Genomic DNA, 27,249 nt, shown 5'->3' with positions numbered 1-27,249 from the left:
GTATAACGTCTGGTACAGGTTGTCCCCGGGTTATGTTGTGCATTCCGATCTTGAGAACTATCTTAAGCTGATTTTTCTGTGAATCAGAAATGTTTGTTCTCTACAGCTATTCCTATTATATCACTCTACCCACACTTGCCATAACTGTATAAAGTTGTTGATGAATACCACAAAACTTTTTATTTTTTAAATTATTATTATTATTGCTATCTTGAAAAACTCTTAAAAAAATTCATGGGAGAATCTGTAAAGTCAGACTTCTGTTAGTCAGATCTTCCATAACCCGGGGAAACCCTGTATTTGGCAATGCACAGATGTGGAATCTTAACCAGAAAATATTAGACGAGAGTAAATATGCCCACATTGCATGTGCATTGTGAATTTAATTCTCAGAGTTGAAATCCATAATATTTTATTCTCATAATTTAGCACCTAAAAAGTTTAGCGGATGTTTGCGATTAATCACAATGTTCCATTCAGTACTGCTTCACAAATCTCTAAATGTAAACTGCAAATAGTGAATCTTTTTACAATAATGTGGTTGACATCTATTATTGACTGTAAAACGTTAGACAGTTCCTGAATGATGCAAAGTAATTCAGTGTTGCGCTCCACAGTGTTTTACTCTCAAGTCACTGTTTTTTCAAGCAATTGTTATTGTCAGTACTGATTGCATGATGAGAACTTCAATATTTTGCTACATGCTTTCTCTACAGTTTTTGAAATGTTACAGTAAGCGTTAACACCAGCTGGCTTTACGCGACCCATGAACTTAAGGCCCACTCTGGGTTAAACTACATTCTAACAGTTGTCAAGTTATCAGTTGCAAGGTATGAGCCCATCTTAGATATAAAAAGCTAAAATATCTGGATTTTGAAAACCACTCCAAAAAAATCTTGGTAAACAAAAAATAAATTAAAATGAATAAATTATACCTAATACATCAGTACCTTGGTCTAAACAACTTGTAGTTCTGTATTTTCATAAATTAGATTGTACTTATAAAAAATAAGTTTGGTGCTGATTGCAGGAGCAAAAGAAGGTGTCAACTTTTATGCTGTAGCTTTTGTGCATAGAAGTCTCTACAGGTTTCACAGCAACGCTGATACCACCTCATGTCCTGACAGAGGTTTGTTTCGCGTATTATTTTGCAATACACTTGCCACTGGTCCTTCAAACATTTGAACGTCAAGGCAGCTGTTTAAATAAGAGAGAAAAATAGAGAAATTAGTCATTTCACAAACATTCAGTTTACATGTCATGCTTCCTTTTGAATCATGAACTCTTACTCGGGCTTGTTCTACCGATTTCCTTTGTTTCCCCCGTGAAAGAGTTAACTCGAGCTGGCACACTGTTTGATGAGCTATGGCTGTTCACCAGAATTTCTCCTCTGTCGGCAGAACGCAAGAGCTTTGGGGCAGTGTGGGCAGATGATTTGTTCTTGATTACAGGTGTGAACACTACTGAATATGACACTAATGAATGTATGGATACTGAGAATGTCTGAAGAGTTTATGGAGAATGTATGAGGTTTTTGCACGGTTTTGGTTTGATACTTTTAAAATTCTGAGCAAAGTTTATTTTTGAAATAAAAAAAATATTTTGAATTTCAAGATAACCAAGGCTCAGCATCTCTTCTCACTTGACATCCACATTCCAGGAGAAGTCACCAGCTGGTGATCACAAGCAGGAACGTGAGCTGCTTCCCGAATGCTTTCTTTTTATTTAAAAAAAGACTGAATAAGGGACTCTCTTGCTTCCTATCGCTACATAACACTATAGGAAAATTTATGGAGTTACCATAAACATTGTCCCACGTCTGTTACTGAATTGAAAACAGTTTATTTTATAAGGCTGTACGTTCCAACTTGAATGTGAGCCCAGTCAATATTTTACTGACCTGTTTAATAAGCATACATCTAAGGCTTAATTACACTGTTTAAAATGGAAATACTTTGTAGATGTTTAACTTGTATATGTGCAAGGTCTGTTGCTGGCAGTGTAATACTAAACCCTTGGATTAGTCTTGGGTAAACAAATAACAGCACTAAATATTCCTTTTCTGTCAGTCTTGAATCAATTTTTAAAACCCTTCCATATTCTCTGTTTATTAAAAATAATTCAGAGAGCTTGAGAAGCAAGAACTCCAAGTATATAATTGAGCAACCTTGGCTAATAAAGGAGAAATTATAGAATCTAAAAAAATAACTGAAATGAAAACGAAGAGAGGTAGAGAAACCCCAGGCTGGACAATGTGGAAAGGACAACAATGGAAGGATCAGAAAGAAGTACGAGTTGCAAAACGTGAACGGCATAAAACGCATGAATGATATCTAGATCAGTATGAAAAGTTTTTATGAAATCATTTTGGGAGTTATATAGGCCTCTTAATCACAGATGCAAGTGATAGCATAAAATGAACTCAGGAACTTGCCAAATGCTCTTTTGTATCCATCTTAACTGAAGATGATGAAGATAAAAAATCAAGGAAAGCTGAAACTTCATCATCCGATTTACTTTGTCAGTTTGAGTAATAAAATTGTGATATAGAAACTTACAGGATTACCAATAGAGTCAGAGAACCAGACAGCATGGGAGTCCTTTAGCCCAGCGTGCCCATACTGACCAAGATGCCCCATCCAAACTGGTCCCACCTGCCCACGTTTGGCTCATATCCATCTAAACCTTTCCTTTCCATGTACCTGTCCAAATATCTTTTGCAATGATCTTGAAAAACGCCCTCAATTTAGGCGAGGTTCTCATGGAATAGAAAACCGCTACTATTTAAGATATGTAGGCGAGGCAAAGTTAAATTGTCCGTGTTTATCAATCTAATGTCAGTGATAGGAAAGTTACAACGAGTCTGTTATCCGTCAGTGTGACTGGACATTTGATCAGGGAGAGCCAGCTTGGATTGATAAAGTACAAGTTGTTTCCAGTTGTACTTTGTTTTTTGAGGATATAAACAGATGTGATGGGTAAAACATATCCTTGTTATTCATATCGGTATCAAGATGGGAAACAAAGTTAAATTTTCAAGTTGTTGATCTTTCACCAGTACTGGGAAGAATTAAAAATGGAAAAGCTCAGTTTAGTTTTGTTTATTATTATTGTCATGTGTATCGAGGTACAGTGAAAAGCTTTTTTGTTGCATGCTATCCAGTCAATAAAAAGGCCATAAATGATTACAATCGAGCTGTCTGCAGTGTACAAATACAGGATAAAGGGTATAACTTCAAGACACCAAGAAAGAAGAAAGAGAAGTGTGTGATAAGATTGAAGGCAGGGGAAGATTCATTGACAGAGTTTCATCCTACAGGTTTTCAGCCAGTAGGAAGCACAAACACTTGGAATAGCAGGAGTGATAACAGCATGCGGCTACTCTTATACCTGTATCAACAAGGAATTAAAATCCAGCACACAAGGAACTGCAGATGCTGGAATCTTGAGCAACAGGTACCCATAAGTTAGTTCCCATATTTGTGCTATTGGCAGCATCTTTTCCCTCTTCTCCCCTCTCCCATCACGCGAGGTACAGAAGTATGACAACGTACATCTCCAGATTCAGGGACAGTTTCTTGCCAGCTGGTATCAGGTAACTGACCATTCTATCAACAACTAGAGAGAGGTCCTGACCTACTATTTATGTCACAGAAGATCCTTGGACTATCTTTAATCGGACTTTACTGGACTTTATCTTGCACTAAACGTTATACCCCTTATCATGTATCCGATGTCTTGATACCGATATGAATAACAAGGATATGTTTTACCCATCACATCTGTTTATAACCTCAAAAAACAAAGTACAACTGGAAACAACTTGTACTTTATCAATCCAAGCTGGCTCTCCCTGATCAAATGTCCAGTCACACTGACGGATAACAGACTCGTTGTAACTTTCCTATTACTGACATTGTGGATGGAGGCAGTTGTAATAATGAATAGTCTTTCCGCTGACTGGTTAGCACGCAATAAAAGCTTTTCACTGTACCTTGGTACACGTAACAATAAACTAAACAACTTTAATTCACCACCACCTGTCCTGAGCTTTCACTTGCTCTGAATTATTAGGCTGTTTGCTGAAAAAGGATTGGCTTGGCAGAAGTCTCCTTCCAGTTTGAGTCATGGAATACTGAAGCAGTAGTCGTCAGTCCTTGTTGCAAATGCCAATCCATACCAGTGACTCCATCCTCCTCCAGGCAACCGTCTGAAACTGAATCAGTCTGCTTGTAATCTTGCTCTCACATTTGACTCAGTGTTGAGTTTAGGACAAAAAAAGCAAGCAGCTCAGAGATCATGTGTTTCCATCACCTCAAACCTAACTGCCTCTATCCTGGGATACCTACATTATTGTGTAGGACAGAATTGCAGATACTGGTTTAAACCGAAAATAGACACAAAAAGCTGGAATAACTCAGTGGGTTATCCAGCATCTCTGGAGTAAAGGAACATTATTGTTTTTTTTACATAAAATGTGATACAAATCTGGTATTCTTGTCCTCTGCAGGCTCATGAGGCAAGATCAAATGAACATTTCAATTTCTGAAGCTGATATATTTTGTTAGGTGAGGGTCCAAGCTTCATGAAACCAAGGTGACTATATGGAGCGAAGTTAAAGTGCAGCCATTTTGTATTTTGAGTGTCGTTGTAGGCTGAAGCATCAATCTGCTCTTGCTTCTGCGTTCCAGAAGGGCTGGATAGAAGAAATATTTTAACTAGAGGGAATTTATGTAAACTTTACGAGCAGAGATTTATAATCTAGCCATTGAGAGTTCTGAATTATTTGTTTTTTTGCAATATATGTATGCAAATATCTAACATGTTGTAAGCTATTTATATTTCTTGTGCCAATTTGATGCCCTTACATTCAAAAGTAGAACATAGAACAAGAAACACAAATATGATATTGCTTAAATAAATCCATCTTATGAAATCAATTATCAGGTTTTTGCAAAATGCCATATACAGTAACATTTGCTTTTTGTCAAACTATACTTCCATGCCGAGGGTTCTGGCTGTTTTCTGTTAGCCTTTAGTATGATGTAGTCTAAAAGTATTTTTTGCAGAACAGCTAATTATGATTAACTTCAGAACCAGGTCAGATAAACATAACTAATGAAGAGCTTGTGAAAATTGTCACTGACTCCACTGGGTAGAAAGGTGGCAGTAGTGCCTTAAAAATAATGTAGAAAAATTCACCATCTTATTCGGGCTTCTTCTCTGGCTGATGTTGTCCTGTAAGTGAGCTACCAACACCAAGTTAGTGTGTTTGCCTGAAATTCACTTCCATTGTTTAACTAAAGCGCGACTTTAAGGCGGCGGTAGAGCTGCTGCCTTACAGCAACAGAGACCCGGGTTTGATCCTGGCTATGAGCACTGTCTGTGCGGAGTTTGTACGTTCTCCCTGTGACCAGGTGGGTTTTCTCTGGGTGCTCTAGTTTCCTACCACATTCCATAAACGTGAAGGTTTGTAGATTAATTGGCTTCTGTAAATTGTCTCTAATGCGTGGGGTAGAACTAATGTGTGGGTGATTGTTGGTTGGCATAAACACGGTGGGCAAAGGGGCTTGATTCCACGCTGTGTCTCTAAAACTTAAGGATCTCAGTTGCCTATTTAGGAGATGGAGCACAGGACACATTCTGCTAGATCAGGCGTTCCACCTTCAAACCCCACAAAAATAATCTGAGGTGCTGCCATCCTCCTGTCCAAGTGTTAATGCTTTAGATGGTTTTTAGGAGATCATTCTGGGGACCCCTAGAAATCAGCACAAAATACAGACAATAAGCCTATGCCAATGCCAGTTGAAAAATAACAAGGGTCATGAATTAGCCTTATATATGTCATAAATGACCTGACAGAGGACTAGAATTTCTTGGAGATGCTCTGGGTTCAGTATTTGCTGCCAAATACATCAAATTGGGAGCAGTTCTAAACAAATTCCCATTATTAATTGCAGCTCAAATGCAGATAAATCAAATGCTGTCCTTTATTAGTCATCTGACTGTCACACAAACTTCTTTAAAGATTGATTGCTATAGTTACACATTAGCAACTGTAGAACCATACTAATTATGAAAAACAGAAAGTGCAGGAGACACTGCCAAGCAGTCTCTGTGCAGAGAGAAGCAGAATTAACATTTTCTTGAGAATTCGGAAAGGTTTGAGATAAAACTAATTTTACGAGGCAGAGAAAGTAGAAGAGAATAGAGAACAGAAGGCATAGCCAGTGATAGGATGGGAAGCTGAGGAGAGTAAATGGCAGCGGGGGTGAAAGCGCAGGATGAAGGTAGTAGAAGGCCACACAAGGAAACAAAATGAGCGAGATAGTCCTAATCATCATCTCTCCTTGGCACAACAAATTCTTTCTCGCTCTGTTTTGAACACTAATATTGAATCCAATTTTCCACTTTCTACTGATGATCCATGTCAATCATCAGTAGATAGATACTTTAACCATTGTTCGACTAAAGAACCTCAATCGTCAATTTATTGTGCACAGGACATCCACTGCTGAATATCAGAGATGAATATGATTTCTTGATTTTAAGTTCCTTTTTATCACATCTCCTCACAACCTCCCCTTTTCCAAGGAGATTAGACCCACTTTCTGCATTTCATCCATGTCATGAAAGCCTCTTCTTGGTTGAATTATTTTGATAAATCTTTTATGACATGCCATTCTGAACAGAAAATATGTTGCTGTCCTTTCAATGCCCTTCACATCTTTCCTAACAAAGGTGCTCTGGCACAATATTCTAGCTGTGATAGCAACATTGATTTATAAAGTGTAGGAAGGGACTGCAGATGATGGTTTAAACCGAAGAGACACAAAAACCTGGAGTAACTCATCAGGCCAGGCAGCATCTCTGGAGAGAAGGAATGGGTGGCATTTCAGGTCGAGATCGTTCTTCAGACTGGTTAGGGATAAGGGAAACGAGAGATATAGACGATGATGTAGAGAGATTTGTAAAGATTCTTCATCGTCTCCTTGCCCTCGTACTCTACATCGCTATTTATCAAGTTCAGGAGCCCACATGCTTTTTCAATCTGCCCTGCTTCTTTCAGTGAACCATGTGCATACACCCGACCAGATCATCTGTTTTGTACTCCTTCGAGAATGGTGCTGTCTAGTTTATATGGTATCTTCTCATTCCTCCAAACAAAATGTAACACATTGCAATTCTCAGCATTAAATTTCATCTACCATCTTGCTGCCCATTTTACAAGTTGTCTCCCTCTCCTTAAAATCTATTTGTATCCACCTCACAGCCCCTCCAGGTATTGTGTCATTTACAGATTTGGAAATTGTGCCCAGTACTCGTCCATGTCATGGATACATATTATAAGACTTTGGTTAGGCCTCGTATGAAATATAGTGTGCAGTGCTGGTCACCCCATTACAGAATGGATGTTGTGGCTTTGGAGAGGGTGTGGAAGAGAATGCTGCCTGGATTAAAGGGTATTAGTTATAAGGAGAGGTTGGGCAAACTTGGATTGTTTTCTCTGGACGGTCTGAAGTTGAGGGAAGACCTGATAGAAGTATATAGAATTATACGAGGCATAGGTAGGATAGACAGTCAAATCCTTTCTCCCGGGGTGGAAATGTCAAGGACTAGAGGGCATAGTTTTAAGGTGAGAGAAACAAAGTTTAAAAGAGGTGTGCATAGCAAGATTTTCTTACACAGAGTGTTGGGTACAGTATTTCTTTACTGTTACTCCTGGTACTCCTACTTTCCCACTTTTCAGTTCTGACAAAAGGTTTTAGACCTGAAATATTAACCCTATTTTTTTCTCTCTCTGCAGATACTCACCATCTGAGTATATCCAGCATTTTCAACTTTTATTTCAAATATGCAGCATCTGGAGTTTTTTTTCCCTTCTTTTTTACTTATCATATATCCACAATTTTTTTTGCCATAGTTTAATTTGTAGCATGTATGCCAAAAAAATGTGCATTTTAAATGGGTCATATCCTAAAACTTTATTCCGCTTATTAGGCGAAATAAAAATATCTTAGCTCATTGTTTACTTTCATTCCATGTTTGCCTAAGGCACTGAAAATTAAATCAAAATAGCCATGACTTGCACACAATGGAAAAAAAAACATGGAGGCAATTTCCACACTAGAATACTGGGAACAATAGAATTTTGAAAGAAACATGTAATGAAGCGAGAAGAAAGTGACTGTGTCTGTAATGGGCACCACACTGAGAGGTTATCTTCTGACTCAACAGTAAATGTAGTTCAGTGGGATTTGTTTGCAAGGATCTAATTATTACTTCCAAAGCCTCCTGAGCAATTGGCTGAGGCAGTGGGAGGTAGCAGCTAATTTTCTGGGTGGTGGGGTGAGGTAGTGAGTAATAGCTTGTTTAGCAGGAGTAGGGAGTGATACCGTATGTCATAAAATATGGAGCAAATGCATATTGGCCAAAAGGGGCTGAAGAGTTGCACAGTGGTACAGCGGTAGAGTTGCTGCCTTACATCGTCAGATATCCGGGTTCGATCCTGACCATGGGTGCTGTCTGCACTGAGTTTGTATGTTCTCCCTGTAACTGTGATTTTTCTTTGGGTGCTTCGGTTTCCTCCCACACTCCAAGGTTTCTTGGTTAATTGGCTTCTGTAAATTGTAACTTGTCCCTAGTGTGTAGAATAAAACAAGTGTATGGGAAGATCGCTAGTCGTTGTGCACTTGGTGTGCTGGAGGTGCCTGTTTCAACATTGTATCTCTAAAGTCTAAAGGTTTCCTGAATAGTGAAGGTATACTCTGAATTTTACCAGTGACAATCTGGAAACCTTATGTGTTGACATGTTTTCTTTCTTCTTATCCGCTAACAAAGATTTGCTTGCCTACTTCACAACAACCATTGTACTTCAAATGCACTTTACAATTTACAATGTCCCGAGGTCATTTGGCAATCTATTTAAAATACAAGACTCTCTTAAAAAATAAATGGCACTGCATGCCAGAAAGGAGCATTGGCATTTATTTAAGAGAGGTAAAAGCAAATCACAGACAACAAATTACTTTTAGGAGGCACGGTGGCACAGTGGTAGAGTTATAGCCTTACAGCGTCAGAGATCCGGGTTCAATCCTGACTACGGATGCTTGTACGGAGTTTGGACGTTCTGACCTGCATGGGTTTTCTCTGAGATCTTCAGTTTCGTCCCACATACAGGTTTTTGTCAGTTAATTGGCTTGGTATCTCGATGTTTCCGCGCTGTATCTCAAAACTAAACTAAATATGCTGAGATGGACGATGTGGCATTCACCTCCTCTATTAGCAAGTTCAGAGACGGAAATTCAACTGAAAAGCCTGAGGTATGTCCTTCACTCTATTTCATAAAATGAGCACCATGAAAACTACACCTGAAATGAATGAATAACTGGGGTGTTGCGACATACCTAGTCTGGGTGAGGTTATAGTATTCACATTGACTTTTTCATTGCATGGCTTTAAGTGGCAGGGTCTGTAGGCTGCAGGCTTTTCAGATGGGAAGCAATCATTTCCATGTCTTCCAGTCACTTTGTGCATACATTGGATCACTCGCGATTGCATTCCTTTTCCACAGGTGATGGAACACTGTAGGTAAAGACAGAAATGCTGTTAGACCTTAAACTTGTTCAATACTTTTATTGCTCATTTATAATGTGCAATATTTCTCTAACAACACCTCACAAGTCCACAACCTTCAACATTATGAAGATAACGATCACAGGTACTTGGACACACCATCAAATACAATACTCCCCCAAGTTAAACCTCATCTTGACTCGGAAATATATTACTGTTCCTCCATCACTGGTGTGTAAAGTCCTGAAACATCACAGCATTGGAGACCTGGGTTTGATCCTGACCTTGATTTGCTCATTCTCCCTGTGACCACGTAGTTTACCTCTGGGTGCTTTGGTTTCCTCCTACTTCCTGAAGACTTGCTGGTTTGTAGGTTAATTGGCCTCTGTAAATTGTCTCAAGTGTGTAGGGAGTGGTGAGGAAGTGGGATAACATAGAACAATTGTGAATGGGTGATTGATGGTCGGTGTGGACCCGGTAGGCCAAAGGGCCAGTTTTCATGCTGTATTTCTAAACTAAGCGAAACTAAGCTACACACCAACTGTGGCAGTAACTTCGTAAATGGACTTTAGTGGTTTAAGCAGGTGACTCACCACTCCCTTCTCAAGGGTAATTTGGAAAGGGCATTAATTACTTGCCTTGTTAGAGGCCACAGATGACAATGACTGGAGAACTATCTAATCTACATCTCAGGGATTCTATTAAAAATCCATACGCACCACCCACACAGGAAGTGCATTTCAAATTCTAACCACACATTGTATAAAAACAATTTTCCTCATGTTACCTTCAATTTTTTTCTCCAGTTGTTTTATAACTCATTTCCTTTTATTAGTAGCTCTTCAGCACTGACAACATTTTCTCTTTACTCACACTAGGACCAAGCCAACGGTTACTGAAGCAGACGTAAGATTGGCTTTCCTGAGAGAGAATCCTCAGAAAGCAACTGGCTTGGGTGGAGTCCATGGCTGTATCCTCAGCACCTGTGTGGATTTGCAGGCAGAGGTATTCACAGACATCTTTAGCCTTTCACTACTTTATCCTGAGGTCCCCACCGCTTTAAAAAGACCACTATCATCCCAGTGCTGAAAAAAAGTAAGGTCGCATGCCTTACTAACTACCGTCCAGGGGCTCTGACATCCACCATCACAAAGTACTTCAAGAGACTGGTGATGGCGCATATTAACTCCAGCCTCACAACCAGCTTTGATCCACTGCATTTTGCTTATTGTTGCAAAAGGTTCACAGCAGACACATCTCCCTGGCCCTGAACTCATGTCTGCAACACCTAGACAACAAGGACTCCAATGTTCGATTTTAATTTATTGGCCATAGATCTGCCTTCAACACCATAATCCCGTCCATCTCATCTCCAAACTTCAGGACCAGGGGAAGCCAAGAAACTTCCCCTTCCTGGCTCCCCTTTCTGCCAATGGATCCTTGACTTTCTGACTCACAGACCACAATCAGTGAATATAGGTGACTGCACCTCCTCCACAATAACTCTCAACACCGGTGCCCCGCAAAGAAGCCTTCTCATTCCCCTACTATACTCCCTTTACACTCACGGCTATACAGTCAAATTCAGTTCTATTTACATCAACAAGTTTGCAGATGACACCACTATGGTGGGCAGAATCTTGAACAATGATGAGATGAGGTACAGGAAGGAGATAGAGAACTTAGTTATTGTCCTGGTGTCAGGACAATAACCTCTCCTTCAATGTTAACAGGACAAAGGAGCTAGTTATTGACTTAACGAAGCATGGTGGAGTACATGTCCCAGTCAGCTTTCATGGTGCGGATGTGGAAATAGTTAAGAACTTCAAGTTGCCTGACGTTAATATAGTAATGATCTGTCTTGGATCAACCATGAGGATGCAACAGCCAAGAAGGCAAACCAACACCTCTGCTTCTTGAGGAGACTGAGGAAATCAGCATCTCTCCAGTGATTCCTAAAAACTTCTGCAGATGCACTATAGAAATACTGTCGGGTTGCATCACAGGTTAATTTGCGAACAGCTCTGTTCAAGACCCCAAGAAATTGTTGGGAGTTATAAATGTAGCCAAATCCATCACATTGACCAGACTTCCCACCATTGACGCTATCTACACTTCACACTGCCTCGGAATAGCAGCCTACAAAATTAAAGACTTCTCCCATCCCGGTCATTCCTTTTTCCCCTTCTCCCATCCAGCAGAAGGTACAGATGTTTGAAAGCATACACCACCAGACCCAGGAACAGCTTCTTTCCCTCCATTGTCAGACTCCTGAACGATCCTTCCATAAGCAAGGGCACTGTTCGATTCACCTCTACCCCTTGATGTTTTTGAAGTGAATTTTCCGATATTGCAGGGAAAGCCAATTTGCACACAGTAAGGCCCCGAGAGACAGCAAAGAAATGAACAAGGATATCATTTGCTGCTGTGCCAGATTAAGAGATAATGTTGCCAGGATTCCTTCATGAGAACTCATCACTTTTTTTCAGATACTGCAGTGGGATTGTTAATGTCCAGATGAGGTCTCAATTCAATTAGTCATTTGAATAATATCACCTCCAACAGTGTAACTCTCTGACGTGAACCCACAGACATTTTAGAACAATAGAAACATAGAACATAGAAAATAGTTGCAGGAGGAGGCCATTCGGCCCTTCGAGCCAGCACCGCCATTCATTGTGATCATGGCTGATCGTTCCCAATCAATAACCCGTGCCTGCCTTCTCCCCATATCCCTCGATTCCACTAGCCTCTAGAGCTCTATCTTTTGCTGGGAAACTGTCCCAATGGGTGATGGTATCTCTCTTGTAACTTATCCACATGCCTCGTCATCCAAAACAACGTCTTTCTGCAGAATAGGGGGAAACGGTACATCAACCTGTCCTGATGCAATCCTCGTCAGAGTCCACTCATGTGCACTTACTCAGCTGCATTTCTTAAAGTAACTTGACACCAAAACATAAAGTCAAGGGAGGCACGGTTAACATTAAAGTTAATATGAATGAAAATTTGGTGAGATGGGTAACAGCCTGCACTGTTTTTTGCTTTAAGTCAAAATTACCCTTGAGGATTTTGAGTAAATAGTGCTGCCCAATAAATAGTCTTAAAAAGAAGTGGCATGATTCTGATGACAAAAATTGTCCAGACATAAATACTACATGTAATTCTTTTGGCAGCACAACTCTGGACATAACACATTATCCATAAGGCAGCAGCTGTGGAAGGAAGGGTACTGAGCAGAGAGTGCTTTGCTCCAGCTGGCCCGCTTGCCTGCACAGACCTAACTGACAACCATGAATTGTCATCAGAACGTCCTCAGGGTTGCAAAGCACGCAATAATGGAAAATGTGCAGCCCACTGGACTGCTCGGCCAAAGTGTAATGAGATACCAATATCTTCCCCAAAGAGTGAGATAATGTGCTGACCCAAATAAACCTATTTAGTTACAAAGAGCTTGTATTGCTTCTCAGCAACATTCAAAAACTGAAGATAGACACAAAAAGCTGGAGGAACTCAGCGGGACAGGCAGCTTCTCTGGAAAGAAGGAATGGGTGACGTTTTGGGTCAAGACACTTCTTCAGAAGAAAAACTGAAGGTTATTCTCATGAAGGATATGGCAGGATGTTCCACTCCTGTGCAATATTTCAAAGAGATAATTATGTATAGGAAGGCAGTGGTTGATAACTGCCTCCAGGTAACTATGGCTCACAGATGGTGCTGAAGTAATGATATTTATTATATGCTTGCTGATTTCTCTCGGTATTGTACGTGTGATCAAGTACAGCCTTCAGGTGAAGTTAGATTAGAAAGTGGAGAGTAAATGCAACAGGCATAACAGCAGAATTCAGTCTTCACTTTAAAGCCATAAATTCTCTCTCCCTTTTCTATTTCCACCATCTGACGTCCACATTTACAATGGAAATGGCAAAAGTGAACTTGTTAAACTGTAAATTATATCTTCCTGCCAACAGTTAACATCATGCCTCTTTAGGAGGAAGGACACTGCTGCAATTTGACAGATTTATGCAGGCAATCTCCAAGCTAAATTTGGAAGTGGCAGTAATTTATGCAAGGAGTCCTGATCTTCCACCGCAATAACATGGACATTTCAGAAGAATTTTAAGCAGCTGCTCCTGCTTCTTGCAGTTTACACTAATCCTCTGCCAAAGTCTTGATGGAAATTCTACCCCAAGATATATAATTGAAATTGTTGACGGGGAATGGACATTTATGGATGATTTTCATTCTATTACTGACATGCCTTGCATCTGTTTCACAATTTATCGTACGCAGGCATTTCAGTTCTTTATAAATAATAAATTGCTTTGGAATTAAGTGATTTATCAAGACAAATATGGCAACCAATCTGCACCAACAATGTCACAGAAGTGCAATGTTATGAAGAATGGGTTGATCAGTTTGTGATATTAGCTGAGGGAGGAATGTTGGCTGCAGAACCTGCTGGAGCTCCCTGTTCCTCTGAGTGCGTTGACATGTTTAACATCCAATCTTGGTCTAACACCTTATCTGAGGAATACCATCTTTAACAAGCAAAGTCCCAAAATGTCTGTCTAACTGTTCTACTTAAACTCTTGCACAGGAGTGAACCCACTATTTTCTGACCCAGCCTGTGCCAAACCTTGGATGGTGTCGACGAATAGGATTGTGATATGTAGAAAGGAACTGCGGATGCAGGTGTATATTGAAGATAGACACAAAGTGCTGGAGTAACTCAGTGGGTCAGGCAGCATCTCTGGAGAAAAAGGATGGATGACGTTTTGGATCGGAACACTTCTTCAGACCGAAAAAGGGTCCTGACCCAAAACGTCATCCATCCTTTTTCTCCAGAGATGCTGCCTGACCCGCTGAGTTACTCCAGCACTTTGTGTCTATAATGGGATTGTGATATCTGATTAATCCAACCCAATTCAGGCAGCATGTTTTGTACAGCCTGTTTACATACATATTTACCGTGTGCTGCCTCCATTATCATGTTATTCTTTATCTTATCACCCCTGTGGAAGGTCCAATTTTATTGGTTGAGCAGCCCATGAAGCGACCCATAAAAGCCAGTCCCATTCCTTCTCTCCAGAGATGCTGTCTGTCCCACTGAGTTACTCCAGCATTTTGTGTTTACCTTTCTTAAAGATGAGGTGCATTGTGTTTAGAATAGGTACTGGAACATGTTCTGAAACCTATTCTGATGCCGCACGTGAGGTTTTTGAGAAGGTGCAAAATTAGGAAAATGTAGATCACGAAAATCATTGATTACATAGAGGTGTTAACTGGTCACCACCACGCTTGGCTGTGAGCCTGCTGCTTACAAATTCAGTAAGGACATATGCAGAGTTTAATAAGGATTCAGAATTGAATGATTTGGATGTACATGCATTACACACATATACTTTCTCACTCATTTCTGATGAAGGGTATTCTTGAAAAAGCTTCATTTCTTTTTCTGCATATGCCGCATGTGTATCTTCAACATTTTCTACTTGTCTTTTATTTTATTATTGGACAAATGCATTATTTGTTGAAAGCGGTAGGAGGTTTTTCGAATGTTGCATAAAAGCCACAAGGGATCCTGTGTTTAATAAATAGTTTAGTTTAAAGATATAGCGCGGAATCGGGCCCTTCGCCCACCCAGTGATCCCCGCACACTAACACTATCCTACACAGTAGAGACAATTTACCAAAGTCAATTAACCTACGAACCTGTACGTCTTTGATGTGTGGGAGGAAACCGGAGCACTCGGACAAAACCCATGCGGTCATGGGGAGAACCTACAAACTCCATACAGACAGTACCCATAGTCAGGATTGAACCTGGGTCTATGGCGGTGTAAGGCAGCAATTCTACCACTGTGCCACCAAGTAGAGGGATAGAATTAAGGAGAAAGAAAGTTATGAATGAAACACCGGTTTGGGCATAATGGGTGCATTGCATACAGTCTGAGAGACCAATAAGCGAGTTCGTATCTATTTAAATTATTGACTCAATACAGCACCAGCCTTGAAACTGCAAGAATTCCTGGAACAAACCTGTCAATTTTCAAATCCCTGGCATTATCCTGAGTCACAGCCATTCAAATTCAATATTGATTTACATGAATTATAAGTTGTGTGGTCAACTAATTTGTGACAGTCCTTGCCTTCCCATCTAAATAACCTTCCCGGATTGAAGGAAACGAGGAGAATGTGCTGTGTGGGGGGTAGGTTGGAAAGCTCAGATTGGATTTGAATAGGCTGGATAAACTTTCGAGGTGGGTTGGCTTAAATAAAGATGCTGTCACTTTAGCATCTGGGGTTGGTTCCAGTCTGTCAGGGCACACAGTTGGGAGCCGGGTCCGGGTGACCGGGCGGTGATAATTATGAGAATTTGAAGCCATTTGAACCGCAGCCAAACTAGAGGCTTCACTCAGGAGTAGGCCGCAGGTCCCCAGCTGACGGGACCTATTCTCACTCTCTTTGAAGGCGGCGCCGCCTGCCCCAGCAAGTGGACAAACGCGGAGCCAACCCGTAATATGAGTAGGAGCATTTTCTCAGTCAGACTTTGTCGACAGTTGGAGTGGGGGATCTGGGAGAGAGAGAGCTGGTAATGCCACACAGACAGAACAGTTTAATAACGACCCATTAAAATTCGCCCTTTGGCCACTCGGGAACCTGGGCTGATCTGATTTGACAGCCCTCTCGCTAGCTCGCTGTGTGCCAGATCCTAATGCAGATCCTCCACAAAACCTTTGGGCTTTGGGTAACACCTGCACAAAGAGCCTCTGCTAACAAGGGCTGGTGAACTGTGCTGGTCAACATGCACTGGGCGAGATGGCTGGGGGAAACACACCACAACCACCACAAACTTAGAGCAGCACAGACCCTCCACTCAATCGATCCAATACTAAAGGGCAGGCATTTCACAGTTAAATGTCTTATATCGGATGGGCGGCTCCTTCACAGGGCCAACCCTGTACTCAGTTTTCCTTGGAGATGAATCTTTGCCTTAACGGTACATTCACACTGCCTGTAAGTAAAGCATCAGCCCACATCACACTGATGCAATCACTGCCTGCCTCAGATTAAATATATTTTTACACATAAACTATGAATAAAGATAAGAAAATGTTTCAAACACAGGAAATATTTTCTTATTCCAGTAGCAAACACATTAAGGATGAAATGAAAATAATAAATTCTTTAACTTTTTGAATATCTCATAATTGATGATTAATGAACTGAACTAGAACTGGGACTGTGTAAGTAGTTGGTGAACAGCAGAACAAGAAAGGAAGCTATTGAGTTGACAGAATTCTAGATTAATTCCTTGGTAGAATAGTTAACAATTTATACACAGTTAATACAGTGCTGCATTTGCTTTTTTTAAATCCCGAATGACCTTTGACAATTCCCATGATTCCTTTTGTTTATTGAGATACCAAACTCGCTTATTTTCAGACAGACTTTAGAGAGGGTGCAGAAGAGATTTGGCAAATAATTCCAGGGATGATGGAATTTAATTACACTGATTGACTGCAGAAGCTATTTATTTGGAACAGCTGAGATTGTGAGGAGATCTGACATCATTTAAGCTCATGAGGTGACTGACAGAGTAGACGGAATGAAACTGTTGCCATCTGTGGAGGGTCAAAAAAGTAACCGAACTTGGAATGAGTTGATTGGCAAAAGAACCAAAACTGACGTGAAGAAAAGCTGTTTTGTGCATTTGGTGTTTGCACATGGGATGCGCTCTCAGGGATAGTAGTGATGACAAATTCAAATGCAGCATTCAAATGAGAGCTAAGTAAGTATCTGAAAGGAAAGAATTTGCAGGATCATGGGGCATGGGTTCAGCAGGTTTGCTCTGACTTTTGGCTGACATGGGCTGAATGGCTTCCTTGTGTGTTGTAATCATTGTGTGATGAACAGATAACCACTGTTGCCCAGTAACCACCCTTTGGTTTAACCTACTAGTGGATGGGAATATGAACTGTGGCAGGCAGAGGAAGTGATGACTGCTTTGTGATGCATGGTGTATGGTCACCGGGCAACTGGAGTCTAGTGAATAGAATCCTAGAGTTGACATCCAGTACTTATAAAGCAACAAGCTTGCTTTCTTCAGCATGTAGATATCCTGCAGTTTGTAAAGTGGATTGACGACTTCCTTCCTGAAACCATAACAACTCACATACTATTCCTCACAGAGATTTGGGTAATAGAATGGTTACTGGAGCACCCTTGCTATTTTAATATCTCCTAAGGTAACTTGGCATCAACATTTGTTAGGCAGCCCTCTTCTAAAGTGCCTTGGAACATTATTGCGTATGGTAAATGCATTTCTATGGAGATTTCACTGTTTCTGAATTTTACCTTTTAATTCAGTCACAGGTGTCAACATCACTGAGAAGACTGATATTGTTGTTATCCAGACCTAATTGCCCTTACATTGAGTGGATTACAGGGATTTCAGGGGCTGTGGGTCACATTTGAGCCAGATATAATGTGTTATACCAGTAGATTTCCTTCTATGAGCTAGGTGGGTTTAATGGTCACCATTACTATTGTATATATTCCAGATTTATTTAATTAATTCAATTTAAATTCCTCCTTTGTCACAGTAAACTTCAACCTCTTGTCTCTGAGTTGCCAGTCCAGTAAGGGGACCACTATTTGACCATACCCACTGCATGGTCACTGATTTATAATTGTCGTGTTTATTAATGGGGGTGGATTGTACTTGGCCTGTGATATCAATCAAAATAAAGAAAAGATAAACAAACTTTTTCCTTCCAAGTCAGGGACCACATTTTAGTGGTTGGAGCCAGAGGCCAGCCATAGCTGGAGTGAAGCTAAGATGCCAAATACAAAGAGTCTGCTCCGTACGATAGACACAAAATGCTGGAGTAACTTTTCCCATCAAGCGTCACCCATTTCTTCCCTCCATAGATGCTGCCTGTCCCACTGAGTTACTCCGCTTTTTGTGTCTATCTTCGGTTTAAACCAGCATCTGCAGTTCCTTCCTACACATTTCGTCAGCTCCGTGTGACTGAGCTCTGCCATTAAACTCACCACACTCCCTGGAAGTTGAAGGCAAACTAACCAGCGGAGGATGAATGGCCGGTCAGTTTTATTAGAACCAGGCCAATAAGATAAATGCAATAGGGTTTAACATATCCAGACTTGAGTCTGTGACCTTGAACCTCCTTTCACATTAGCCTAGTTTATTGTTTCTGACACTAACATAACTTAATTTGCTGAGTAGGCAACAAAATAACCCTGTGCAATAATGAACACTCATTTAATTGTTATCATAAGATCATAAGTGATCGGAGTAGAATAAGGTCATAAGGGATATTAGAGTAAGGCTATTTGGCCCATCAAGTCTACTCCACCATTTAATCATGACTGATCTATCTCTCCCTCCTAACCCCATTCTCCTGCCTTCTCCCCATAACCTCTGACACCCATACGAATCAAGAATCTATCTATCTCTGCCTTAAATATAAGCACTAACGTTACCTCCACAGCCTTCTGTTAAGTTATGTATTGTTATGTTCAGTCCAAAGTAGTTTAAAAAAAAAAAATAATAATAATACTGCAGAGCACTGTGTAATTTTCCAGCTCAGAAAGTCCTTGTAACAGGTTAATTCCTCAGAGGTATTTTGTAGAGTTGTAGCTCATTTGTCCCAATAACCCATATGCAGCCTGCTCAGCAGGTGGCACGAGTTGTACAACTGACATGTTCTCCAACCTGGGATGAGGGGATGGGATGTATTGAGAGCTTGGCCAGGTAGATTACAGAGGTGATGAATGTTTCTCTATTGAGGCAGTTGCCGAAAGTCAAAACCTCTTGCAACTGTATGCAACACCCTTGCATAAGTGCAATCGTGTAAAATACAGCCTGAATAATGGCAAGAGAACAAAAACCTGTATCGATATTCTTCGTGAGGGTTACTCTGCTCACACAAAAGTATAGAAAGGGAAACAGGGTGGATGAGATATTTTTAAGATTGATTGCTTCCCTGAGCATTGGCAGTCCTGATCCACAGATCCAAACACAATTCAGAACACCATTAATGAATGTAACAGTGGATAGTAACAATATTGTGTTTTTTTGTTAAGGACCAGGTTACCAGAAGAAACAGTTTCTCTCTACTGTATCTGCTCGTTTAATCATTCTGAGCATCTTAATTAAATCACTCTTTGTACTCAAATTTAGAAACTTAGACAATACTATTTAATTTCACATCATAATTATAGCTCAACCATTAAATCTTCAAAAGCGAATAATTTTCTCCTGAATTTACATACCCAGAACTGAATGGGGTACTTTAAGTGAGAGTCTGACCAGAACTCTTTATAGATCAGACGTAACTTCCTACTTCTTTGCATTCTGTGCCTTTGTGCCGGCAGTTTTTATAAAACCTATTTAAAATGGTTCAATGGTACTTGATTTCCACACATAGCGAGGTAAAGTGAAATTAATTTTTGTATACAGTTCAGTGCAAGTATCACCATATATAAGCACTTAGATATATCTTAGATAAACATCTCAGATACAGTACAAGTGCATAGCAATGGTACACTGAGACATTATACAAAGTTCACCAGATTTTGGTGCCAAATGGCAGCTGAACTTCAAAACATTTTGGCTAATTTACAGGCAAGTGAGACGGGAATTGTGAACAAATAATTCTTAATTTCTATTAATTGCAGTATTTTGTAAAATTCAGTAGAGAGGGAGGCAGACACTCTGGAAATGACCACGGATGAGGTCACAGACCAGAGGTACTTGAGAAGGAGGGAGAAGCTCCAAAGCAAGTGAGAGTGGCATTCCAAAACATAGACATGGCGGGTGGGATGATACAGCAATGAGGCAGAGGCCTGATACTGGGGGATCTGCAGTCTCATAATTTAAGAAATCTTTACCCATACCTCTGCTCCTTCACACTATCTAACCTGAATAATTTATAAAATACTTTGATCAATCTCTCTAAGGCCCAAAGTGGATGAGCACTGGTGATCGAGTATGGACACAATGTGCTGGAACAACTCAGCTGGTCAAGTAGCATCTCTGGACAACCGAAACGTCACCTGTCCTTTTTCTCCAGAGATGCTGCCTAATCCTCTGAGTTGCTCCAACACTTTCTGATTATCTTTGGTATAGACCAGCATCTGCATTTCTTTGTTTCTACAATGGTAATCGAGTGATGTTTTTTTTACAATTTTACATTTTCCTCTACAATATTTATTGTGCCACTTGACATTGTATTGTCGGAATCTTTGGATATATGATTGACCTTTCTTTCATTTAAACCATTTATAAATGTAATGGTTCTGTATGGATTCTTGATGACAATACAAGTCAAACCCTGCCCCGATCTCCTAATCAATGTCATATCACTGTCACAAAATTACCTCCATGTAATACGTGTAATATTAATGAATGCCTGTTGGTATCCACATTAATGTTATCCATAGGTGGCCCCTCAAACAAAAAAAAACCTGATAAGACTTAAACTTTGCAAATCTCTGCTAGTTTTTTGCAGCTTAATTCCTGTATGTTCAAGTGTTCTGTCAATGTAAAATTATAAAGCCCTGCCGGAGTCAACGGTGGCCGATTTTGGTTAAAAAACTTTGGACTGTTGAGCCAATAAGGTTTGTTTGTTTCCCTTACTCTTCTAATATAATGAAGTTATACTGCAAATGTTCCATGCAAAGGAATAATTTCTGAATGAGAACATAATGTTTACAATAATCTCATTCACTTTTCATCCCTGCTTTGGGTGGAAACTAGAGGCAGTAGTAGAGTTGCTGCCTTACAGCGCCAGAGATAAACCCGGGGTTGATCCTGACTATGGGTGCTCTCTGTATGGAGTTTGTAAGTTCTCCCCATGACCTGTGTGGGTTTATTCTGGATACTCCGGTTTCTAAAGACGTACAGGTTTGTAGGTTAATTGGCTTCGGTAAAATTGTAAATTGTCCCTTGTGTGTAGGATAGTGCTAGGGGACGGGGATTGCTGGTCGGCGCGGACATGGTGGGCCGAATGGCTTGCTTACGCGCTATATCTTTGAACTAAACTAGAGCTTGATAAATGATGAATAACAGCAGGTTATTCATTCAAGGTTATGTAACTAATGCAAAAATATAAAATTAACTAAATCATTTGCTACTTTACAAACTGCAAATGGTACAAAGTAGTTCTTATGTAATGTGTGAGCAAATCAATATTTATTGTGCCCTCGGGATAAATGTGCATCTAAAATGCTGAAAACATCAATGCCAGCTAATATTTACACGGAACAGCTTTCAAGCATGAGCGCTGTAATTGATTAAACATGTGGTTAAGCTGTTGCTGAGCACAACCTAGCCATTTGATTTACCTGCCAAAGCACACGTTTTTTAAAAAGTACTTCTGCGCCTGCTAGAGATTTGGAAATATGAAATGTATGCTGTTAGACCTTTTTCCGTACAAGAAATTACCTGCGCCTGATCAGCTGAAGGTCATCTGATAGGTCAAAACACTGAAAACAATTATTCCACCAGCTTAAGTCTTGCACTTTGGGAAGTGAAGTTGTCTAAAAAGAAGTTTGAATTTCTAAATTGTCCAATTGAAGGTAATTTGGCATTGCAGCTTGCCAGTACAGTACCCCTGATATGGTAAAATGCCCCCAGGTAATTTATGGAAGCATTAAGAAACAAATTCTGACATCAAGCCACATAATGTGATATTTGGACAGATGGCCAAAAATCTGGTCAAAGAGGCAGGTTTTAAAGAGCACCTTAAGGGAGGAAAGGGAGGTAGAGAAATGAAAATATTTAGGAAGGATTTCTTAAGCTTAGTATTTAAGTAGATGAAAGCAAGTCTGCCAATGTTGGAAGAAAAAGAATCATTCTATCATTTTGCAGAAAAGTAGGCGATTTAGCCTGTTAGACTTAAGTCTCCTCTTTGAATAACTTTCTTTTACTCTTTTTATAACAGCTAGGTTGTTTTATTTTACCCATCCAAAGTTATTTTGCAGTTTCCAGGATTTGTTTGCAGTCTAGCTGATTTAATTTGGCCAACAGAGAGTAGATAAATAAAATAATTTTGCATTGCATTTCACAATCTCCCAGAGATACGAGGGTACCGAGGATCTAGTGGGAGGGAGGAACTGAAGGGAATCCACATTAGTCACGACATGGTGTTAGGTAAACTGTTGGGACTGAAGGCAGATAAATCTCCTGGGCCTGATGGTCTGCATCCCAGTGTTCTTGGTGGCCCTAGAAATCGTGGATGAAATGTTCCCTCAACTAATGTAACTCTACTTTTTAAGAAATTAGGGAGATAGAAAACAGGGAATTATAGACCAGTTAGCCTTACATCGATGGTGGGGAACATGCTTGAGTCGATTATTAAAGATATAATAATAGCAGTGCATTTGTAAAGCGGTGACAGGATCGGTCAAAGTCAGAATGGATTTATGAAGGGGAAATCATTTTTGAGTAATCTTCTGGAATTTTTTGAGGATGTAACAAGTAGAATGGATAAGGGAGAGCCAGTGGATGTGGTGTATCTGGACTTTCAAAAAGCCTTTGACAAGGTCCCGCACAAGATTAGTGTGCAAAATGAGAGCACATGGTATTGGGGATAGGGTATTAACATGGATAGAGAACTGGTTGGCAGACAGGAAGCAAAGAGTAGGAATTAATGGATCCTTTTCAGAATGCCAGGCAGTGACTAGCGGGGTGCCGCAAGGCCCAGTTATTTACAATATATATTAACAATTCAGACAAGGGAATTAAATGTGACATCTGCAAGTTTGCGGATGACACAAAGCTGGGTGGCAGTGTGTGCTGCGATGAGGATGCTATGAGGCTGCAGGGTGACTTGGATAGGTTAGGTGAGTGGGCAGATGCATGGCAGATGCAGTATAATGTGGATAAATGTGAGGTAATCCACTTTGGTGGCAAGAACAGGAAGGCAGATTATTATCTGAATGGTGTCAGATTAGGAAAAGGCGAGGTGCAATGAGACCTGGATGTACTTGTACATCAGTCACTGAAAGTAAGCATGCAGGTACAACAGGCAGTGAAGAAAGCTAATGGGATGTTGGCCTTCATTGCGAGAGGATTTGAGTTTAGGAGCAAGGAGATCCTACTGCAATTGTACAAGGCCCTGGTGAGTTCCCACCTGGAGTATTGTGTGCAATTTTGGTCTCCTAATTTGAGGAAGGACATTATTGCTATTATGGCAGTGCAGCGAAGGTTCACCAGGTTAATTCCCGGGATGGCAGGACTGACATATGATGAAAGAATGGGTCGAATGGGCTTGTATTCACTGGAATTTAGAAAGATGAGAGGGGATCTTGTGGAAACATATAAAATTCTTAAAGGATTGGACAGGCTAGATGCAGGAAAATGTTCCCAGTGTAGGGGCAGTCCAGAACCAGGGGTCACAGTTTGAGAATAAGGGGTAGGCCATTTAGGACTAAGATGAGGAAAAACCATTTCACCCAGAGAGTTGTGAATCTGTGGAATTCTCTGCCACAGAAGGCAGTGGAGGCCAACTCAATGGATGTTTTCAAGAGAGAGTTAGATTTAGCTCTTGGGGCTAAAGGAATCAAGGGATATAGGAAAAAAAGCAGGAACGGGGTACTGATTTTAGATATTCAGCCATGATCATATTGAATGGTGGTGCTGGCTCGTAGGGCCTATTTTTCTATGCTTGATTAATGTTCTGTTAATGTAGCTGAGAGAAGATCGGAAATTATATTTAGGCATCACGATGGGGAATATTTGTAATTCAATTTTGCAAGCTATTGACACAATATCAATTCATAACTATAATTGCAGGAAGAACAAATGCTTGACACTTTTTCAAAGATAAGGTATCTGATATAAATGTTCAGAAGGTTTCAGGTCGGGGCTGTGAAACCTGAAAGATGTTTCGATAAGTGGAAATATCTTATTTCACCATTGATATATTTACTTCCAGACTTCCAGTCTCTCATGGAAATGAATTGGATGTGATGTAAATGTACAATAATATCTCAAAAGCACAAGTAACGGGACAGGAAGATGTTATGGAATTGTCAGGACACATAAAAATTTAAACGCGGAGTAAATTCAAGAGTCCCTTTTCAACAATGCCTTATTTGCTGCATTGTTGAATGTATTGAGGAGGTAATCTCTCCAAACAATGGTAAGAAATTCTCTTCCTTTACTCATGAAGGTGTGGTTGGAGGAAGTCAACATCAGAAGTGCTCAGTATTTGGATCAAGCGCAGAAGGGATTTCACAACTTGACCTAACCTGGTCAGGAAATACAAGCACAGATTTGATTCACCTCCACGCTTCAGAGCACACTCCTTTCATATTGTTTTTCCAAATGTGTCCCGTCAAGCCATTTCTCACAACCACTAAAATGTGATGGTTGTTCATTGTTAATTTTCTGTGTGCTTCCTCAAATCCCATTTAATCCACTTCTCTGGAAGATACAGAGTGCTGAAATAGCTCAGCGGGTCAAATAGCAACTCAGCAGAACATGGATAGACAACGTTTCGTGTCAGACCCTTATTCAGACTGAAATCAAGACGGTTGATCCAGCAGTTGGAAATAAAAAGGACCAAAGGGGTTAGAAGGCTGGCTGGGAGGGTCTGTGCGCCGGGGGTAGTATTGGAGTCATTTGATTCATTATTTGGGGCACTGAATACAAGGGCAGGGAGGTTTTGCTCCTACTTGATAAGCTATTGGTCATACCTCAGGTGCAGTACTGTGTGCAGTTCTGGTCACCACACAATAAGAAGGATGTGACAGCACTGGAAAGGGCACAGAGGAGATTCACCAGGATGTTTTCTGGGATGGTGTTTTAGTTAGGAGAAGAGACTGGAGAGTCCAGGTCTTAGAGGGAATATCATTGAGGTGACTATTATGAGGGATATAACAGGAAATGTTTCTACGTAAGAAATAAAATAAATAAAACTAGAGGGCATAGATTTAGAGTAAGAAGATGTGAAAGGGAGCTTTTTCACCCAGAGAGTGGTGAGAACTTGGAATAGTGCCTGAGAGAGGGGTGGGAAACAGAGTCACTGACAGATGAGCACTTGGATCATCAATGCATAGAAGGCTGTGGCCCAAGTGCTGGAAGATGGGATTCATATAGATGAGTGCTCACTAGTCATCATGGGCTGAATAACCTATATTTATGCTGTGTGACTCCATGACCCATTGGTGGATGGTAAAGGAGCGATGGTTGTTTAGTGATATAGCTCTATGTTATTGAGTGGGAGGTGGTTGATGTGTTCCACTGTGAAACTAGTGCAGCTAGGGCGGCATGGTGGTGCAGTGGTAGAGTTACTGCCTTACAGTGCTGGAGACCCAGGTCCGATCCTGACTGCGGGAGGTGTCTGTACAGAGTTTGTACATTCTCCCCGTGACCTGCGTGGATTTTCTCGAGGTCGGATGTGGGAGGTGCCCCCGGGGCACAAGGGTGGACGGGCAAGGAGAGGACATTGACTGCTGGTCGACCAAGGAAGGTGACAGCTGGAGGCCCACACCAGCCTGGGACTTACCTGAATCGGGCGCCACTCATAACAACTGGAGCTGGGACTAGACTTGGAAAATGGTGCCAAAACATGGCGCCTCGTGCATGCAGGCTCAGTGAACTATTTCTGTACAATTGCTAATCAGGGATGGTATGGCAATACTTTACTGGACTGTTTGTAAGAAATGAATTTCACTGTGCTTTTGTACTTTGCACCTTTGACAATAAAGCACCATTGAACCATTGAGTTCATTAGTGGGTTCGTTCAATGTTTGCATTGCAGCTAGCTCTTAAATGTGCTTCTAATTATCAAAGCGAGCATAGAATGCATTAAGTTCATCAGGGAGGGCCACACCATCACCAGCCAATCTGCCTGACGTCCACCTTTGTGCTGTTTGTGTAATCTGTGACATCCCATAAATATGAGGAGCCAGTCAGGGCCACAAATGCAAGCGCACACGCAACCTGGTTACAATCTTGTCAAAAACTTATAACTGCCAACCTATCATTTCGTGAACACAAACTCCTTATGTGTTTGAGAGAGGGCTGGCTGAGAGATCTTTCAATGTTTTCAATAGCACCTCAGAAGGAACCAGAGACTATAAATGCTGAGAGTGGTTGTGACTTTCACATCCACTGACGATGCACAGCCACGATGTCCACCTTACAAAACAGGGTCCCAACAGGATCTGCTTCCTAAGCAGAGTCTTCCCTGAAATCAAAAGAACTAAACCATTGTCTTTCGCATGGGTAACACCTCCTGCAAAGTTAATGCTGTTGTCGCTTTACCCTCCGATGCCCCTCCTATTACCCCCCATTCTCTGTTGTACACCTTGGCTCACTGCACAGCATGACATTGCCAGCTCTTCCTCACCCGAAGCCCAATCCAAAGCACTCTTGGCATGATCCATGTTGCGTGTGAAGAACTCCAAATACAAACAAAATACTGGCAGCGTACTCTTGCCAAACCATTTCCCCGAGACATCTGAGAATGGAGCTGTGAGCACAGAACTATTATTAATCTCGAGACACCTGACCTGTTGCCCTCTCCATGAAAGCCACTAAACCTGCCTCCACTTAAAATCAAGTTCTGGAAAACTACCGCAGAAGAGGTCACCTTTAAACCCAGGTGTAAATTACACTAAAGCACTACGATT

General features: G+C 40.8%; 1 protein-coding gene across 1 annotated transcript in view; it reads right to left on the bottom strand.

Annotated features, from left to right (window-relative positions):
- Positions 1-1,045: 1,045 nt before the first annotated feature.
- The window catches only part of LOC144592394 (A disintegrin and metalloproteinase with thrombospondin motifs 19-like), a 308,520-nt gene continuing 282,316 nt past the window's right edge, over positions 1,046-27,249 (bottom strand). The window contains exons 22-23 of the mRNA XM_078396960.1: positions 9,408-9,585; positions 1,046-1,197 (exon numbers count right to left, since the gene is read on the bottom strand). Coding sequence (XP_078253086.1) covers positions 1,046-1,197; positions 9,408-9,585 — 330 coding nt within the window. The remainder of the gene's footprint in view (positions 1,198-9,407; positions 9,586-27,249) is intronic.

Source organism: Rhinoraja longicauda, chromosome 3 (genome assembly GCF_053455715.1).
Source record: "Rhinoraja longicauda isolate Sanriku21f chromosome 3, sRhiLon1.1, whole genome shotgun sequence".
In the NCBI taxonomy this organism is placed as follows: domain Eukaryota; kingdom Metazoa; phylum Chordata; class Chondrichthyes; order Rajiformes; family Arhynchobatidae; genus Rhinoraja; species Rhinoraja longicauda.
This window is presented reverse-complemented; position numbering and strand designations above follow the sequence as displayed.